General features: G+C 42.5%; 1 protein-coding gene across 1 annotated transcript in view; it reads left to right on the plus strand.

Moving 5' to 3' along the window:
• Nucleotides 1-5,838, plus strand: part of CTTNBP2NL (CTTNBP2 N-terminal like) — a 49,405-nt gene extending 43,567 nt beyond the window's left edge. Inside the window, exons 5-6 of the mRNA XM_008572050.1 lie at nt 514-621; nt 1,727-5,838. Of these exons, the coding sequence (XP_008570272.1) occupies nt 514-621; nt 1,727-3,208 (1,590 nt within the window). The 3' untranslated portion in view covers nt 3,209-5,838. The remainder of the gene's footprint in view (nt 1-513; nt 622-1,726) is intronic.
• The last annotated feature ends 7,873 nt before the right edge of the window (nt 5,839-13,711 follow it).

The raw sequence follows: 13,711 nt of genomic DNA on the forward strand, positions 1-13,711 counted from the left end.
ATCTAAAATACGTATATGATTAATTAAGCAAGGCGCAGTTAGGATGTCACCTATTTTAAATGTTTAATTTCAGGCTCCCTCTGGTGCCTCCAGAGATTTGAGCATTGAGAGGAAAACCTCAGCTTTCAGCTTTCTGTGGTCTTGCTCCATCACCTGTACCTGGCACCTAGTCACACCAAACTGCCTTCAGTTTCCTGGACTATTAGTTGTCTGAAACCTCCTCAAACCCTACAGCTAATTATTTGCTCTGTTCTTTCTGTTTACATACCATTCTGTAACACACTTCAAGTAAAGTAAATGTCTTATTATTTTCAGCACATAACTTGCATGTCTTTCACTCTCCTAGACAGTGTGCTGCTACTTGGTGGCCCTGGCTAGGTTTAATTTGTTTAATTAATTAATTATTTGTTTAATCTCTGGAACTAAGGCGCTTAGTAAAACACTTAGTATTGGTTGTATTACAAGTGTGACTCCTTGATATTTGGAAATGACTTTTTTCTTAATTCCTTAAAGGTGATCCTCGACCTCGAGGAAGAAAGACAAAGGCATGCACAGGACACAGCTGAAGGAGATGATGTCACCTACATGCTGGAGAAGGAGAGAGAGAGGTTGACTCAACAGGTAATTAAGGTAGAGGGATTCACGGCAGCGTTTGCCTAGAATGGCATTTCTCAAAATTATTCTGCAGGATGTAAATTGGCGATGCTCAAAAAAGAGGGCTTTATGGTTAAATAAGTCTGGGAACTACGAGATTAAACAAAGTTAAACAGGTTTCTAACTTTAAATTTGTTAGAACCATTAGAATGCAAAAGCACATTGTTAGTCTTCAAGAACAAAATAGGGTATTCTGTGTTTATAAAATCCATGTTTGCATAAAAAAAAACTTTTCTGACATAGATGACTCACTGTAGGACTGTCATTGCATAGAACACACTTTAAGGAACACTAACTTGGAGTTGTAGCTCTCAGACTTTTTTTGACTTGGGACCCCCAATAAGAAATAGATTTTACATTACAACCCATTATATGTACACACATACACACATGCCTGAAACAAAAATCTCATGAAATAATACATAACCCTACTGCCTACAATATAAATTGATATATTCCCTTATATTTCATTTTTTTAAAAATTCTAGTCATGGCTAACTAGATAGGTTTCCCCATTGATTAATGGGTCTCAATTTGAAAAATATAGACTAAAACAGTTCTTTCAACCCTTTGCCTCTCACTCTCTGTGCATTAAATAGGGTAGGGAAGACAATTAAAACCGACTACATTTGTGTAAAAAGTATGATTCAAATGTAACTATTTGTGTTTGTTCATTTTTAAGACCAGAGAAAATTATTACTGAAACTTTAAAAGTTTTTATTTCAGCAGCACTCATCACAAAATCTGGTTTATATAGCTTTCTATTTTCTGTTTTGATTGGTTCTAATGCCGTGAACTCTCCACATATCTAAACACTAACAACTCTGAGACAATATAAGAACTAGAAGTGCCTCCTAAATCATCAAAGACAGATTAAATCATGGTGTGTGTTTTTTGTGTTAGGTGTTCTAATACTTCAGAAATACTTGATCTAAGCACCATGGCACATGGCATACATGGTAATCCTACATACCAGGGAACAGCCGACAGGACATTCAATCATATTTTTTTTATGATATCTGTTTGCTTTCTTAACTATAATCAAGATGTATGGTGGATTTTTCTTTTTTAGTTGGAATTTGAAAAGTCCCAAGTGAAAAAGTTTGAAAAAGAGCAAAAGAAGCTCTCTAGTCAGCTGGAAGAGGAGCGCTCTCGCCATAAGCAACTCTCCTCCATGCTCGTGCTTGAATGCAAGAAAGCCACCAGCAAGGCAGCTGAAGAGGGACAGAAGGCAGGAGAGCTGAGCCTGAAGTTGGAGAAGGAGAAGAGCCGGGTGAGCAAACTGGAGGAAGAGTTGGCAGCTGAGAGGAAACGAGGCTTGCAGACTGAGGCCCAGGTGGAGAAGCAGCTGTCAGAGTTTGACATTGAAAGGGAACAACTGAGAGCAAAACTGAACCGAGAAGAGAACCGGACCAAAACTCTGAAAGAAGAGATGGAAAGTTTGAAGAAGGTAGTGAAGGACCTAGAGGCTTCCCACCAGCACAGTATCTCTAATGAGCAATTGAAGAAACCAGTAACTATGTCCAAAGGCACAGCAACTGAGCCTCCTATGCTAGTGTCTGTATTTTGCCAAACAGAGAGTTTTCAGGGAGAAAGAACCCATGGGAGCAACATAGCCAAGGTGACAAACACTGCGTTGCCTGGTCCCACCACTTCTAATTTCTCTTACGCAAAAACCAATGGCCATTGTGACCTAGAGATACAAACTACCAGGGAGCTGATAGCAGGCAACAGTATAGAAAACCAAGTGCCTCCACAAGAGAAATCTGTGGCCTTGGCCCAAGAGAAACCAGTGGAAAATGGTGGGTGTCCTGTGGGAACTGAGATTGCAGTCCCAATGCCCAGTCACCTCCCTTCCAGTGGGAGCTCACTGTCTCCCAGCAGCACTGCCTCCTCCTCTCTCACATCCTCTCCTTGCTCTTCACCAGTACTAACTAAGCGTTTATTGGGGTCATCAGCTAGCAGCCCTGGCTACCAGTCATCCTACCAAGTAGGGATCAACCAGAGATTCCATGCAGCTCGGCACAAATTTCAGTCCCAAGCAGATCAGGACCAACAAGCCAGCGGTCTGCAGAGCCCTCCATCCAGGGATCTGTCCCCCACCCTCATAGACAACTCTGCCGCCAAGCAGCTGGCCCGAAACACAGTCACTCAGGTGCTCTCCAGATTCACTAGCCAACAAGGGCCAATCAAGCCCGTTTCTCCCAACAGCTCTCCCTTTGGTACAGACTATCGAAATCTGGTTAACAGTGCCAATCCAAGAGGTGACACCAGCCATTCACCTACTCCAGGGAAAGTGTCCAGTCCTCTGAGTCCCCTGTCTCCAGGAATCAAGTCCCCTACTATCCCCAGAGCTGAGAGAGGAAACCCTCCACCTATCCCACCCAAAAAACCTGGCCTCACCCCTTCTCCATCTGCTACCACTCCACTGACCAAAACTCATTCCCAGGCCACCTCTTTGACCACTACAGACGACCTTGCCAGCAGCTACTCTTCCAATGCTGTCGTAACCAATGGCAAGGATGTTGAGATACTTTTGCCTACCAGCAGCTAGTCCCTAGGCAGGAGTCTCCACATTTGACATTCCATCAGATTTTGTCCAGGAGCTGAGTCAGACCATTGAGTCAGATAATGTTATTTATTTTGATAGTAGCTGAAACCATCTGTATAATACATTTAGTGTATTTCACCTTTTTGTATTTTTTTAAGTAGAAACTGAGTAGTTTGGATTTTTATGGCTTACATCTTTGTACTGAAGCTAGAAGGGCACCTCTATGATGTTTCAAGCTCAGCAGTCACCGTCGTGATGGAGAAAGCTAATTGGGTATTAGTGGTGATTTGCTGTCTATTTTGGGACTAGAACCACTCAACACTCATTTTGAATTATGCAGAAGTGGTTCATGCAGATTTTTATTCCAGATGAACATATTTTAAAAGTGCCTGAAATAAGACTGCCATATGAATGTGATTCTGCAGTGAAAACACAAAACGGATCATTTAATTGCAGAAAATGAGATCCTCTGTGAATTCTGAATGTTTAAAAACAACACTGCTTTTAATCCTCCTTTAGCTTTGTGTTCTGAAACCAGGCTGCATAAGTAGAATGGGAATCCTTCTAAAGGTGCGTGTGAACTCACCACAAAGCTGAGCTTTATAGAGCCCCTGAGAAATTCTCCTGAGCACTAAGCAGTGAGGGTACTGATTTTCTTGTACTTTTAAAAAATTAAGTCACTCCCAGTTTCCTGCTTAAGTTCTTGAATAGAACGAAATCATGTCTCCATTCAAAAAAATGTCTTCAAGCATCTACTATTGTGTAAGGAACTTCTGATTCTGATTGCTATTACTTGAATAGGAAATGGTTACTCATTCTGTATAAAAGTTCTGCAACAGAATGAAATCTTTATTCTGTAATCAAAAAGCAATAACTTAAAACTCACTCTCTTTGTAATATAAGTCAGAATTATACAGGTTTTACCAAATTGTTACATTTATTCTCCAAGCTGCCAGCACTTGGTGTCTGTATCTGTGGAACCAAACTGATTTTTGCCTAACTGGAAGTACATATGTATCTGTATAGATAACATACCCTTTTACGTGTTTAACATGCACACACTTAAACACATAAATATTAGTGTGATTATATCTTTGAAGTTTGCAATATAGATTAAAGGACAAGTAGAATTGCACGTTAAGATTACCTACCAAAGCAACTAGACGTGGCTGGGACCCAATCAGTTAAAAGAGGAATCTTGTCTACAGGGAGATGGGGAAATCCTAAATGAAGCTCAGGTCTTTACCATTATAAAAAGGCAGAGCTAAACTAACCCCAATGTTATAAAACTCAACTAGTCATATAAATGAGTGAAACAGGTCTTCACTCAGGTGGCCTAAAACAGTGGGAGCTGTAGCAAATTGAAATGCGCAAGCCCCATTTAAATGGGCCACCCCATTCAGCTCCAGCTACTTGATGCTATGCAGGAATGCCAAACCAGGGTTACAAGCTCTTTAAATTTTTAGGAAATCCAAATTTTCATGAGAAACATTCTCGTTTTTAAATATCAAGAACTGATTGAAAAAAATTGTAAACATTGCTGGTTAAAACAAATACTTCTACAGCTGGAGTTAGCTTGCAAGCTGCCAAGTTGTAACGTCTTTAATTCTAGAAACTTCTATCATTTTCAGCATAGCGAGTTTCTGTGGACAGAAGCCTCCAGACTTTACAACTGTATCGGCTAGTACAGCTGACAAAGTCCATAGAATATAATGACTATCCCCCTCTTCCAAACAGGACTGTCTGCAACCCTGCTTGGTTATATAATTTTGTGTCCACAGGGAGAGAGAGGCCTTGGTGTCCTCATATGTTCTTCTAACCAACATCTGTCCAGCAGCCCCTGATCTCCTGCTATAATTTATATGTTTCCTCTTAATACAATATAAGTTGATGGGGAAGAAGCAGGTAATGGAAAACATATAAATCACAGTGGAGTATACTAGCACCTCCACAGCTTATGGTTTGATTAAGGCAAATACATCAAAAATAAAATGCTACTAAATGCACCAGGATGTCTACCAAAATGATGTAGGGGGTATCTTAAAACATCCAAAGCAATCATGCATTGAACTTTACTCCCATGCATAGCTAAAATGAACAGTGTTGATGACAGAGCTGAACTTTATAAACAGGAGGGGGGGCTACAGTGCCAGAGTATTATTACCTCTCTTGCTTTAAATGGTAGTCTTAAAAGTTGCATTGTGCTCTTCCTTTGTTTTGGGATAGATAAATTATAGAGAGAAAGATACTGTAAGGAAGTTTATTTCTTAGGAGGTGCACTGAATAATGTATTTCTTTTACAGTGTAATATGGGGATGGGGATATGCAAAAAAAAAAATGTGTATTTTTGCAAGTTGCCTATCTTCTGACATAAATAAGCACAATCCTGATACTATAGATTAGTATTTAAGTTTACTGTAGATTATGTGTGTGTGCTAAGTAAAAGTTCCATGATTCACAATTTTGGTATTAACCCATATTGCAAAAGCTGTGTTACTGTTCAGCCGTTTATAATGATGTGCAGCATATAACACAAGTATTAACTGGTCATTAACATTTGCAAAGCCAGATGTACCATGCAGAAATCTTCGTTCATTTTTATAGCAGACTACATTAAAACAAGTTAAATCTTACTCTCTGGGGGAAAAATAGTTTCGTTTGTACAAAGTGAAAAATGTTGCACATTTTAGGCATATTGGGGAAGGAGTGGGTGGTGTAGAGGGAGCAATTGATCGTCACTTTGAAAAACCAAATGAAATCAGTGACCCATCCAAGTTAGACCCATAAGGAGCAAGGACATTGGTTTTCTTTTGAACCTTAGAGCTGGGAAAAGCTTTCACAATAATCAAGTCTGTAATTTTTAAACCATTTGGGGGTTCTGGACCTTTTGAGAATTTTAGAAAACCTATAGACTATTATCCCCAGAAAAATGGATATGACTATATGCAAAATGTGGTTGATGGCTTCACAGGATCCAAAGGCCCTGAAGCCATCCATGACTCATGTACTTCAGTTTAAGAACGCCTGATCTTGTCCTGCCCTCTCATTTTACAAATGACTAATGCATCCCTTGTCTCTTAGTCCAGTGCTGTTGCTGCTGCGCTGTTAAAAAATACAAGTTGAAGCCAGACAAAATCACATGAAAATCCTTTGATGTACAAAAGATGGTCAGTGTGGATGTTTATATATCTTAAGTTTCCAATATTTAAGCCAATTAATGATCATTTCAACATATACTAGCTACATCCATTTTCCCATAACAGCACCCCTGTCAGCAATGCTGCTTTGTCAATTTGTGTTTGTGTGTGTATGGATTTGTAAAGAACACTTTTGATGCTTAGTCCTTGAAACAGAACTTCAAATGTCTTTTAAAATGCTGGCTTCAAAACAGTATGTGTTTTCATAAGGATGAGTCAGGGGTGGGCAATAAGCATTGTTCCACGGGTGTAATTTTTAATTTAATTGCTATAAAACTAGTGGCGAAAACTTGAGAGCCTGTCCACCCACCCAATTGCGTATCAATGGCCAGTTCATTAGTAATAGCAAATGAGGAGCAAGATGGGTCGTGGTTCTCAAACTTTATTGTGCATAAGTATAACCTGGGAAGCCTGCTAAAAATAAGTGTTTCTGGTGATTGGGCCTAGAGGGAGTGCTGGTACAGGTGGTCTGAGGATCACATTTTGAGAAGTAGTGCTTCATAGCCGTCACCTGTTCTTTCACAACAACTTATTTGCCTCTGATCTAAGGAGATGTCTAAAGCTCCTGAAACTTGTTTTCCAGAATGTCAGTGATATTCAGAGTCAAGAGTGCATACTTGGGTACCAAGCACCATGCTAGTGATTGTGCTTACATAATACCTTACTAATCCTCACAAGGGTGCTGTAAGATATTACTATCCCCAGTGTACTGATGAGGAAGTGAAGGACAGAGTTTGTACAAAGGCCTTTAGTAGATAATAGCAAGGATTTAAACCCTGGAACTTTGTTCTCTCACTACCAGTATTTCCCAAACGAGAATCTCCTAGGGCACTTGTTAAACACAGATTCTGGGCTGGTTGCTTATCTCAGTTGGTTAGAGCATGGTGCTGTTAACACCAAGGTCCAGGGTTCAAGGCTTGTACCTGCCACCAAAAAAAGGTAATAATACAGATTCCTAGGCCCCTCCCCTGACACTTCTGAGTCAGTAGGTGGGGCTAGATAAGATAAAGTGGGTCTCTAGATAAGTGCCTTGGGTGACTCTTAAGATGCAGCAAGTTTAGAAAACCATACTGTTCCACCCCACCCTAGAAATGGATTATCAGACCTAACCAATGCCAGAAGACCTTTATCAGGTCAGATTAAACAGAACAAAAACATCTCTCGTTAATTCCCCTCAAACAACATACGTTTCTGAAGTATCTAAGGTATCCAAGGTAGTTATTTAGGAAGACGCAAGTTTAAACTTGTTCCTGCCTTCAGTACTCACAGTCTAGTTGGAGAAACAAAATATTAACACATAAAAAGTTATGTAATGTTCCCCGAGATAGCAGTTTGACAGAAACACAAGTGAGTTTAAAAACCCATCTGGAGTTATTGTAGGTGGTCTTGGCAAAAGCACTGTGGTAGGTAGCTCAGAGGTGACAGAGCTCTTTGTGGGCAAGAAAAAATTAACCAGAAAAGGAGCAAATGTCTTTTCTCTCTCCAGTGCATGATTTGCCTGGAGTTGTGCAGTATCTTCCTGTGTTTGCTTTACGTTTCCCTTGGCTTGTCTTAATTCTGCTTGAAGTCAGAGACAGGCACAAGAAGTCCCCAAGAGCTGAGTCCTGATTCAGAGAGACTGACAGACACCACTATGTGGTTTCTATAAGAGTTGGAGCTGGTGTAAAGAAGGAGCTCCCAGGCCACAGCACTCTGTAAACCATTCTCCAGTAACTTGAAGGGAAGACCTGGGAACATGCCAAAAAAGGCAGGTTGAGAAAGGAGCTTGGTCAAAATACAGCATTACCCATAAACGTCCCCTCCTACCCATTGCCATTCTTCACACCCTTTAAAACTATAAGCAAGTGAGAGAAATGAAAATTAACCTTTGAAAATAATCAGGGCCGGCCCGTGGCTCACTCGGGTGAGTGCGGTGCTGATAACACCAAGGCCCCGGGTTCGGATCCCACATAGGGATGGCCGGTTCGCTCACTGGCTGAGCGTGGTGCTGACAACACCAAGTCTAGGGTTAAGATCCCCTTACCGGTCATCTTTAAAAAAAAAAAAAGAAAAGAAAAGAATCAAATGAGTCCTGGGACACTTGTGACTTATTTCCGTGGAGGGATTTGAAAGCAGCGGGTACTCTTCTCCCGGTAGTGTCAGTGTTGCTGTTGTTGTTAGAGTGGAAGAGCACAGGGAGTATCATGTGGCTGTGAAATGACTGGCTCTTAGAAATTACTGAGAAGTGTCAAAACAAGACTGCTCTTATCCCTGGGGAGCCACCTACTTAATCTGACAAGAATACTTCTCACTAACTCAATGTGGTAGACACTAGGATATGACACCCAGGTCCCCCTTCATGAATGGAGTTATTTCCCTGCATGCAGGAAATGCTGACAGTAAATGGCCCTCAGCTATAACCCCTTACAGGAATTGCCTTAACTGAAAGAAAATCAACTTGACTAAGATCACATCTTCCATGGACAGCTCATATCCAAAGACTGGTTGATGTGGAGTTTATACTGGCCCCCTTGTCCCATATCAGGAGAACTCTGAAGGGTCATCCCAGCTTCAAGTCCCCCTGTAGGGTTGGCATTGGCTGAGACCTTTGTTGAGACTGTATTGCAGCTCAGCTTCTCCCTCTGCCCAATCCTGCTTCCTTCCCCCTTCTGTGCCCTAGGTATGGATACTAAAGGCACTCCCAAGTAAGCCTCCTGCATCCTAATCTCCATCTCAGAGTCTACTGTTCCTTTCGGTCATGATTAAGTCCTCTAAAGAAGGGAGGTCACATTTTCTGAGTATATAATGCCAAGTTCTCAGGTATTTTACATACATATGATACTTCATTTAACCAACATACTAAAATAGGTAGATTATCCCTATTTGACAAATGAGGTAAGGCCTGCCAAGATACAATAAATTGCCCAAGGTCCTACAGCAGAATAGAGCTGAGATTCAGTGTCACAGCTGGGATTCAAACCCTGACCCATTTGGCTTTCAAGTCCCTGCTCCTTCCACTGGCCACACTATACTCTCAAAACAGTAATAATACATTAGGGGAGTTTAGAATATTAGCTTATTTTCAGTCATATTCCTAAGTATGAATCCACTGGTTAGCTAGTTTTCTTGTGAGACCTTCAGCTAGGAACGGGATACTGAAGGAACTGGGTTTTGGTCAGGAGAAGAGGGAAGGATGATTTTCTTACACACATGTTGTCATCACATGTTAGAGCTAGAAGGAAGCTTAGAGACCCTTGATTCTAGCTCCTTCATATTACAGATGAGGAGAATGAGCCCTAGAGAGGCCAGGTGATTTGGCCACGCTTAGATGTTGAGCTCAGAGCAGAGCCCATACTGTAAGGTCAGTCTGGCTCGCTCATTCTGCTTTAGCCGATTGCTCTTCCCTGAGCTGACCTGGGACCAGCAGTTCCTAGCCCAGCCCTGGCTCTGCCCTGGGGCACTCCTTCCTCCTCTCACCTGCTTCTCCACAATGTCAGGCTTTCATCTTGTTCACCCAAGCTGCCCCATATTCCAGGCCTTGCCCTCTGCCTAGGGCTGCGTGCCATACTTGTTGCCACAAAAATCCTGTCCTCATGTCTCTGAACAGGTTTGACAGCTGGGGTGAGAGTGGGAGTGGGGAGAATGGTGGAGCTTCTGTTGCCAGGCTGTGCTTCCATCTGTCTAGCATCAGCTCTGGGAAGCACTTACTCGTAAGGCATGTCTCATTACTCAGGTGTGAACAAGAAGCCACTGAAGCCATGAGCCTCATCCCCTCCCTGCTCGTGAGTCTGTCTTGCCACACCTGCCTGTGAATGCTTGAAAAGATACTCCTCCACATCTTCCTGGGCCTCCTTCCCCACCTGACCTCAAACACACAGTTTGCCGAGGAATGGCCTTTTGCATTCTCATAAGATTTACCCATCTCCCTTCTCTGTAGTGCCCACCCTCCCACTCCCCCACCACCCAATCCAAATCAAAGCCTTCCAGACCCATTTGTGCCTCAGAGCAGACAGGGTGTCTGTCCTCAGGAAGACACTGATCCAAAGGGATTCAGGATGGTGGGGCGGTTTGGGGGTGGTGACCAACTCACACAGGCCCCTTCTTCATCCCTAGCATGTTTTCTCTCTCCTGAGTCTTGGTGAGTCAGCGCCACAGGGCCACACACAAGGCTCCTATTCAGGGCTCGTTTTCCTTCTGCTCTAACTCAGATCTTGGCATCTCTCACTCCCTCATTCTCTATGTGGGCCTTATTCTCACCATGGGAAAGCTCTGCTCCCTGCCCTGTGCCTCTTCACTTTCTCCCAACACCCTTCCAGACAGACAGACAGACAGACAGACACACACACACACACACACACACGCACGCTCACATTTCTCATCCTTGCCTTCTGGTAGTTTGCAGTCCCAGGTCGTAGGACATAGAACAAAATAGGACATAGAACAAAATACAAATCTTACACTATTAAATCCTCATTTACATATTCAACAGATATTTGTTGCTGCTGACTCTGTGCAGGCGCTGAGCTAGGCTGAGAAGGACACACACACACACACACATACACACAACTGACAGCCCTTCCTTTATTCAGCATATAGTTAAGTACTGCCTCTGTTTCAAGCATCATTAAAGGCTGAAATTTACTCTTCATGGGGAAACAAGTCTCACAGAGATGATATCTCGGGGTAGTGACATCTCAGGACAAGATATAGCAGGTGCCGCAAATGGGTGATGGGGCCCCAAGTGCCTAAGAGGTTCAGGAAAGCAGAGAAATCCTTGGGTCTAGAGACTTACGAGGAACCTGATTAAAACAGAAGGGAGAAGAACATTGGTTTGCATTGACAGGGGTATGTGTACACTCTCTAAACAACAAGGGGATGCAAAAGGAGTTCAAGCAAGTAAAGATACAGGAGCTTTGTCATTCTCTGCGTAACCTTGGGCACGTGAATGAACCTCTGCTAGCCTCCATCTCGGCATCAGTAAAATAAAGACATGCGAACTTCCCTCTCAGGTGTTAGTGAGACTTAAATGAGATCAAGCACATAGTAAGTACTCGGTGGATTATCTACTCCCTTTGTTGAACGGCGCTGCAGGTGGAAGGACAGCTGTAGAGGTTGTGCATCTGGATAGGAAGACGTGTGTTTCTGAAGCAAGGCCCCAGTGCAACATGCCAGACGGGCTCCTCCTGCCTGGCAGCCCCGCCCTTATTCGGAAAGATGAATTGCTCGCGCCCCCTGGTGTTTCAGACACTGTGAATCTCTCCGAACCAAGGTCTGGCGTGCACCCACCTCCTTGAGGAAGGACAGGGTCTGCAGCCAGGAAGAGCCTCCTTTGGAGATGCTGACACAGGCAGAGATGCGCCCCCTCCCATCCCGTGCTCAGCCCCCTCCCTAGTGGCTAAGCTCAGAGCACAGCAGCATTACCTGCCTAAGAAACAGGAAGAAGCCCAGACTATGTAAGGGGCAGGGAATAACAGAAGCCACCTCACAGGATTGTTACGAACTTTAATTGAGCGATTTAAGACTTCAAATAGTCACTGGTATAAGTAAGCACTCAACAAGTGATAGCTGTTGTATTATGTAGCTCCTAGAACAGTGCCTGACCAATAGCAGATGTTCAGTAACTGTTCGAGTGGGGCCAGCTCACTCAGAGCATGGTGCTAATAAAGTGGGCCCAGGATGACTAAATCAACATTTATTTATTTATTCATTAATCCATTTAATTATGCTTCAAAAATGTCTTGCTCCTTCTATTCTGTAGGTGCTGTAAAATGCAAAACCCATAAGGAGCCAAATAAGTAAGCTAGCGCCAGCACTAGAGGAGGAAAACAGATTTCATTCATTCAGGCATTCATGATACAGTTCCTATCAGTGCCAGGCACTGATCAAGGCACTGGGATAGAGAAATAAGTCACAGTCCCTTAGTGGCTTTGATGCTTGTGGGAGAGACAAACATGAAACATGGTGGTATGGGGACCGCAATAAACATAGGATCAAGCTGAGGCTGCACAACTCCCAGTGGAATCAGGAAAAGTCTCACAGAGGAAATGACACTTGTCCTGGTCTTAAAGGAGGTGTAGATGCTTCCCAGTGAAGAAAGGGATGAAGGGCATTTCAGGCAATAAGAATAGTATATACAACATAGCACATTGCCAGCAATCATGGTGTTTCTGCTGAGAAGTCTGGGGTAGGAGAGTGGCTCTGGAGAAATAAGGGGGCACTTGACAGGAAAGGGCATCTGCCCAGGGAAAGAGTTTGGACTCTATTTGGTGGGGCTCTGGGAGCCTGAATTGAGGAGACATCATGAGCAGAGGCACATTTACCATGAGTGAATGAAGTTTAAGCTTCAAGGTCCATAACTTGCATGGCCCCTTCCAAACCCTGAGAGGCACAAGCAATGTGGTCATATGTCCTTATAAAATTTGCAATAGTAAGGTATCTTAACCGCAATCAGTTAATCCTGATTAACTGATCAGATCAGATCTCTCTTTTCACTCTTTCTCCTATATCACATTTTCCCCATCTTGGGTGGCCTTGGAGTGGTAGTCAGAAGCATTTTTGCAATTCAGCTAAAGGTAAGTTGAATGGCATACTATTTTTTGAGTAAAGTATATTGATGTGGTTTGTAGTCACTTCCATGAATAGTTGGGTTTTTGCTAGCTATGCCAGTATAGGAATATCTTCTAAGAATACTCATATCAATCACTGTGCTGCCTTGTCTGACATAAATACATGAAGAAGCAATGCCAAAGGTTGTATTCTATGAATATAGCTTATAGCACCTGGCACTAAAAGTAAACTGGGAAGTTTGGGAGAAATGAGTTTCCAAATGTGTGAAGCCAGAACTGGTCTATAGAAAATTCTTCCAGTTATCAGATGTGTAAAATTATAAGTGAGCAATTAACTTCTCATCAACGCCTAGCCAAAAAAAAATTTCTCTCCTGTCAGGAAAATATTAATGCAGTGTATACAATTATAAATGCACCATACATATAAAGATGTAATCAAAGAGTATGGAGTCAGAAGAAACGGTTTGTGTGGGGGGGTTTTTACTTTTAGAGAATTCTGCTTCTGAGGAAGCTAGACTAACATGGACTGGATTTATTTTCACACTTAAAACGACTAAACATTGAGCAAAATATATTCAACAAACATTTTCAAGACATTAGACATCAGGCAACAAAGGACAAAGACAGGAGACAAAGTGAGTCCTATGATTACCCCAGCAGGAAGGAGAAATCCAGGCATAGCCCGGTGATCTCCTTAAATTGAGGAGATGACACTGAGAGATCTTCAGAGGCTTCCCCTGGAGTCTCCACTGCGTGATAATCAG

The sequence above is a fragment of the Galeopterus variegatus genome, unplaced genomic scaffold (assembly GCF_000696425.1).
Source record: "Galeopterus variegatus unplaced genomic scaffold, G_variegatus-3.0.2 Scaffold45, whole genome shotgun sequence".
In the NCBI taxonomy this organism is placed as follows: domain Eukaryota; kingdom Metazoa; phylum Chordata; class Mammalia; order Dermoptera; family Cynocephalidae; genus Galeopterus; species Galeopterus variegatus.